The sequence below is a fragment of the Perognathus longimembris genome, chromosome 7 (assembly GCF_023159225.1).
Source record: "Perognathus longimembris pacificus isolate PPM17 chromosome 7, ASM2315922v1, whole genome shotgun sequence".
NCBI lineage: Eukaryota > Metazoa > Chordata > Mammalia > Rodentia > Heteromyidae > Perognathus > Perognathus longimembris.
In genome coordinates, this window is record NC_063167.1 from 10160515 (window position 1) to 10166514 (window position 6000).

General features: G+C 61.2%; 1 protein-coding gene across 1 annotated transcript in view; it reads right to left on the reverse strand.

Annotated features, from left to right (window-relative positions):
• LOC125354638 (protein-arginine deiminase type-2) overlaps positions 1–2653 on the reverse strand; it is a 36513-nt gene extending 33860 nt beyond the window's left edge. The window contains exon 1 of the mRNA XM_048350341.1: positions 2474–2653. Within this exon, the coding sequence (XP_048206298.1) occupies positions 2474–2565 (92 nt within the window). The 5' untranslated portion in view covers positions 2566–2653. The remainder of the gene's footprint in view (positions 1–2473) is intronic.
• Positions 2654–6000: the final 3347 nt, after the last annotated feature.

Below are 6000 nucleotides of genomic sequence, written 5' to 3' on the forward strand. Positions count from 1 at the left end.
CGTACACTATAAGTCACACGGACCTGCGTCCTGTGTGTCATCAGGCAAATGGCTTCACCTCTCTGGGCCTCACTGGGACGACCCAAGAACAACCTCCAGCACCAGGGGAGGATGGGGAGCGGTGTCTCGGTGCCCACTCCCTCCTGCTACTATGGGCTAGATGTTAGGGGTCCTGGCGGGAGTCAGGTGTCCGGGTTCCAGAGGAGGAGGCCTTCAGTTAGACTGGTGACCTCAGGATTCTCCACCCTAACTGCAATGGGCTGAGGCTGAGGAGCCCTGATGCAGACCTGGACAGTGGAGGGCACTGACGGCCGACCCCGGTGGCTGCAGAGAGCCTGCGGTGGGACCCGTCCACACTGCGAGGTGTGAGCCCAGCACACACGCCAGATATGAGAATTAACGTGGAGAAAGAACGCGGAGGATCCCACGAGTGATCTTTCCCTGATAACACTGCAATGGTGAGATTTCACACACGTCAGGTGAAAAACATGAAACTTATACCTGTTTTTTTTTTTTTTTTGGTCAGTCACGGGGCTTGAACTTGGAGCCTGAGCGCTGTCCCTGAGCTCTTTGGCTCAAGGCTAGCACTCTACCACTTGGACCCATAGCACCACTTTTGGTTTTCTGGTGGTTAATAGAGATAGGCGTCTCGTGGACTTTCTTGCCCAGGCTTGCTTTGAGCCCCAATCCTTAAATCTCAGCCTCCTGAGTAGTTAGGATTACAGGCGTGAGCCACCCGCAACTGGCTGTTTGTTCTTTATTTTAAAAGTATTTCTATTCTTAGTGTCTTGCTATGTAGCCAAGGCTGGACTTGAACTCATGATTACCCTGTGGTTTCGACTGTCTTGGTGGTGGGGGAACCTCAGACATAGATTGGGGTCTCTGAAGGTAGGAGAAGAGAATCATTACGCCTCTGCTCCCTGTTTGAGAGAGGGTGAACTGGCACCTTACCCTCCCCCTCACCAGGCTGAGCCTCTCTCTGTCAGGACAGGATAAGGCTGGGGTCTTGAGCATGGTCCCCCCTTTTGTTCTCCATTCCCCACTGGACGCATCATGCCAGCCTCTGGGGCAGCCCCCAGAGGGCCTGGACAAGCAGGCGGGGAAGGTGACAGCTGTGACAGCTTAAAGACCTGAGCGCCCTGGCTCCCAGCCTTCTTCCTGCTGGTGCCCAGTTCAGAGCTGGGGGCGGGAACGGGAGGGGCACTCTTCCAGGTCACTGGCGCCTGGACCGACTCCACTGCTACGTCATGACCCCCAGGGACAACCCGGGCCACGGCTGAGGTTTACAGGTGGGACAGCCAAGGTGAAGACCGAAGCGGAGGCCAGGGGTGGGGGAGGGGAGAGAGGCCCTGGGCCCGGAGCCGGCCTGCACCTGCTGCAGAGGAGGCCCGAGACTGGGCAGGTGGGCAGGGCGGCTAGGCCCACAGGGATCGAAGGAGAGCGTGGGCTGGGGAGGGCGTGGGGAAAACCCCAAAGGTGGAGGAAGCCTGGGAGAGTCAGGTCACTCCATATTTGAGAGCAATAAGGCCCAGGGAGGCTAGGGGCCCCCACAGGTCACCCCCACAGGAATCCACCTCAGAGTACCACTTGTGCCTCCACCCAGCCCTGAGCCCACACTTTTAGGGCTCGTAACCAACTCCAAATGTGGCTCAGCCCCCAGCATGATCCCACAAGGAGCTCGTCCCAACCCAGCTCACACGGGCCTCACCTTAGCCAGCCCCCAGCCCCCAGCCCCCCACCTGGCTGTGTCCTTGAGGCTGGGGACAGTGGCAGAGCCCCCCACCCTCTGTGCTGCTGTCCCAGACATCCTGCAACCTCCCCCAGATCTGTGGACACAGAGGAGAGGAGGGGGACAGGATCCTGAAGCAGGGGTGCTCTCAAAGACCCCCACCCTGGCACCCTGCATCCCTGGGCCTCCGCGGATGAAGTCGGGGAAGCCATCTGGGGACATGGAGTTCACAGCCAGTGCTTGGGGACAGCAGCCCCCACAGGGTGAAACTGGAGCCCTGCAACCCCCAGGGCCAGATTCCACCGCGGGGCAGCTCCCCTCGGGTCCTGCCCTATCCCCAGAAAGTCTCTAGAAGATTCTACTGAGTGGGAGGCTGGCAAGGCCGAGGGGAAGTGAAAGGGAGGTGGGTGGAGGAGCTGAGAGGCCCTGGGAGACAGCGCGGGGCTGGAGATAACTGCGGTGGGAGGGGTGGGGAAGACTGGGGGGGGCCCAAGGGAGGGATCGCGGAGTGTGGATCTTGGAGGAGGTATCGAGGTGCGAGGGAGAGGATCAGGCTTTCCGGGTGGCAGACGCAACCTGGGGACTGTCAACTTTCTGCGCCCCTAGTGTCTCTGCAGCTGGAGTCGGGCTGTGGCGGCGCCAGGTCCGGGGAGGGTGTCAGGATTCCCGGCCGGGGGCTGGGGGTGGAAGGTGGGGGGCTGGGGGCGGAAGGTGGGGCCCTGGGGCGCACGGCGCCCGGCTCACCTGCAGACGTCGGTCCAGAGCTGCGTGCCCAGCACGTACACCGCCTCCACGCGGCTCCCGTACTGCAGCCGCACCGTCCGCCCGCGCAGCATCTTGGCCCGCGTTCGTCCCGGGTCCCCCCGAGCACCTGACACCGGTGGGCGCGCAGGTGGGCGCGAGCGAGCGCACAGGTGAGCGCGCAGCCGCCGCCCACCCCTCCGCTGCCGGCCCGCGCTCTTATCTGCCGCCTGGAGGCGGGCCTGGGCGGGGCCTGGGCGGGGCCTGGGCGGGGCCTGGGAGGGAGGGGCGGGGCCTGCCGCCGCCCGCCGCCCTCAGTGGCCCGCCAGCCCGTCCGTCAAGCGTGGCCACGCCCTCCCCAGCGCTCGGGGCCCCAGCTCCGGGTCCCCCCCCCCCTCCCTCCCCGTCCGGGTGATGTCTGCAAACCATTTTTCTTTTTTTTGTTTGTTTGTTTCTATATTTGGTTTGTGATTTCTCCCACTCAGTAAGCCCGGCCTCCCCTCCGCATCCCCCAGCTTCGTGGGGCAAAGATCGCCACTGGATGCCTCCCGGGTCTCCCGGGCGGGAGGGCCGCAGCCCCCTCGACACCGTGTGCACACCCGGAGAGGCGCGGCCGCTCCGCGTGTCCCCGGGCCCCCGCGACCCCGGGAGGAGGGCCGGGGAGGAGCGGGCGATGGCTGGGAGGCCTGGTGAGGCCTGTAGGGGTGGGTGGGCCCTGGTCTGCGCACCCCTTGCTGGGAGCAACTTTACTTTGATCAAGTGATGAACGTGCCAGTCCTGGGGCTTGAACTCAGGGCCTGGGCGCTGTCCCTGAGCTTGTTTTTGCTCCAGGCTGGTGGTCTACCACTTGAGCCACAGCTCTAGTTCTGACTTTTTGGTGTTTCATTGGAGATAGTCTCATGACTTTCCCTGCCCGGGCTGGCTTTGAATTGTGATCCTCGGTTCTCAGCCTCCTGACTAGCTAGGATGACAGGTGAGAGCCACCCGCGCCCAGCGAGGGAGCTCCCTTTGAGGTCTGTCTGTGACCAGCAACTGCGCACATGCAGGTTCCGCTCTTCCTTCATCTCACCCACTGGGAAACAAAGACCTCCAGTGGGGTGAGGTCGTGCTGTCCTTCATTGTCCTCCCAAGGCTGAGGCAGGTCATGACAGGACCCGTGACAACATTAGGCAGAAGCCATGATTCCAGCAGCCCCTGTGTCCTCACAAGTGCGTCCTTTCTGTGCTCTGGGCGCTGTTCTAGGAAAGGCACCACTTCGCCCACGACACCAGGGCACACGCACCCACAGGCACAGAGAGGGCGAAGAACCACTCTGGGCTGCACAGCTCCTGAGGGGGCAGAGCAGGACATGAACTCCTGGCTGGGGAGATGAAGGCAGGAGCAGGGCGGGTGAGGACAGCTTTTCTAGCCCACGCTTTGCTCTCGGCCTGCTCTTCCTGCCATTCAGAGCTCCGTATTCTACACCTGCAGACTAGGTGATCTTCAGGATGTTATTAAATGAGATGGAAAGTTCTACACCGTTCTGGAAGAAGCTGGCTGGAGAGGAGCAGTTGGGAAACAAAGCCCGTTCCCCGCCCCCTCCCCCCCCCCCCCCCCCGCCCGCCCTTGCACCGTTCAACCCTGTCTCTAGCAGCCCACATTCAGGGCTCTGGCCCTGGGCTCTGGCTCACCCTGGTGGCCTTAGTGCCTGGATGACTGGGCAGGAGTTTGTGGGTGCCCAAGGGTTTAAAATAGCTGAAGTGGTCACAGCTGTTGGTGGATTCAGGGCCGGAGGTCTCACACACCATAGCTGCTCTCGCCACTCCCCCGGGGCCCCAGAAAAGCCAGGAGGGATCTCATGGTGCCTTTTGGGGACTGCCAACCAAGGGCAGGCTTAGCTCCAGCCAGTTCCTGGCATCGACAGCTCCCCTGCCCTGATTCCTGCCCTTGCCAGGCAGGAGGGCAGAGTGCCTGGGCGGGGAGGGGGCTCTTCCGCACTGTCCCCTGCCGTGACCTTATGTGTGTGTGTGTGTGGGGGTCTCTTTGGGGGAGGGGAGCCTGGTTGGACAGTGACTCCAACATTCCACAGGACTGCTTTGAGCAGATGGACAGCTCATCCGGGGTACCACACAGGCGGGGATTTAGAAAGAAACATATACATTAATGCCCAGCACAATGGCACAGGACCTGGCACCTGAGAAGACTCCTGTACAGGGACTGTCGGGCTCCTGCAGATGCAGTGCGATGCCATCGGAGCGATCACACTGGACGATGCCCGTGCTGGGCCAGGGGCAGCTCGCACAGCTGCCGGGCCTCAGCTCATTTCTTTCTTTCTTGCCAGTCCTGGGGCTTGAACTCAGGGCCTGAGCACTGTCCCTGAGCCACTCTGTGCTCAAGGCTAGCACGCGACCACTTGAGCCACAGCGCCACTTCTGGCCTTTTTTGTGTATGTGGTGCTGAGGAATCGAACCCAGGGCTTCGTGCAGGCTAGGCAGGCACCCTACCAACAAGCCACCTTCCCAGCGCCAGCTCATTTCTTCGCCCGGCAAGCCTGCGAGCTGAAGACTGGTGTCAAGCCTGGCTTTGGTGGAGAGGATGGAGGCCTTTACACTTAGCAGACGTGGGCTCCCCTTCTCTAGCAGGGGTCCTCTCTGAGCCTTGGTTTCTTCCTCGGAAATGAGGAGAGGAGGTGTGACCCAGCCTTCATGATTGCAGAGAAGATGTGTAGTGAAGCGCTGAGCGCATCATGGTCTGGCACGGAGCCGTGTCCTCCCCCAGGTGCCCCCGGGCAGGGATTGGAAAGTTTCATACAAGGGGGCCTCTGGCCGGCGCTGCCATTGGATGACACCCCAGAGGCTCTGGGAGGTGAGAGACGCCCTGGCTTTCGGGCTTTGTCTCACGGTCACAGGAAGCCACGGAAGGACCTGGGATTCAGCAAGGGCACGGCGTGGGCTTTAGGGGATTCAGTCTGGCCCATTCAGATGGAACGGAGAATCTGGCAGGAGACAGAGAACCAGGCCCTGGTGCCCTGCACCGTCCTGACACACGCAGGCCCGCCCTCGGCAACTCCCACCCTCTCTCCTGCCCGCCAGCAAAGAAAGCCCACCCTCTGATCCCCTCGGGAGGGGTCTCTGGCTGGCCGTGGCGTGGGTACTCGGTGCTTTGAGCCCCGGCCCTCACCCTGCAGGAAATTTCACTTGTGGCGGGTGAGGCTTTGTTCTAGTGCCATGTGTGGGTGTGCAGTGCTCAAGGCTTGGTGCTCTATCACTTGAGTCACAGCTCCACCTCTGGCTTTTTTTTGAGGGGGTGGGGGTGAGGGGGAGATGTAGAGATAAGAGTTTTTCTAGACGTTCCTGCCCAGGTTGGCTTTGAACTGGGAACTCAGATCCCAGCCTCCTGTGTAGTTAGGAGTACAGGTGTGAGCCCCCAACTCCTGGCTCAAAAATACTTCACAATAAATTTCACCTATTTAAGTTTTTAAAGGATGTGGCTACTGGAAAGCGTAATATGGTATGTGAGGCGGGCGTTTCTCGCCTGCCTTGCACTTCTGG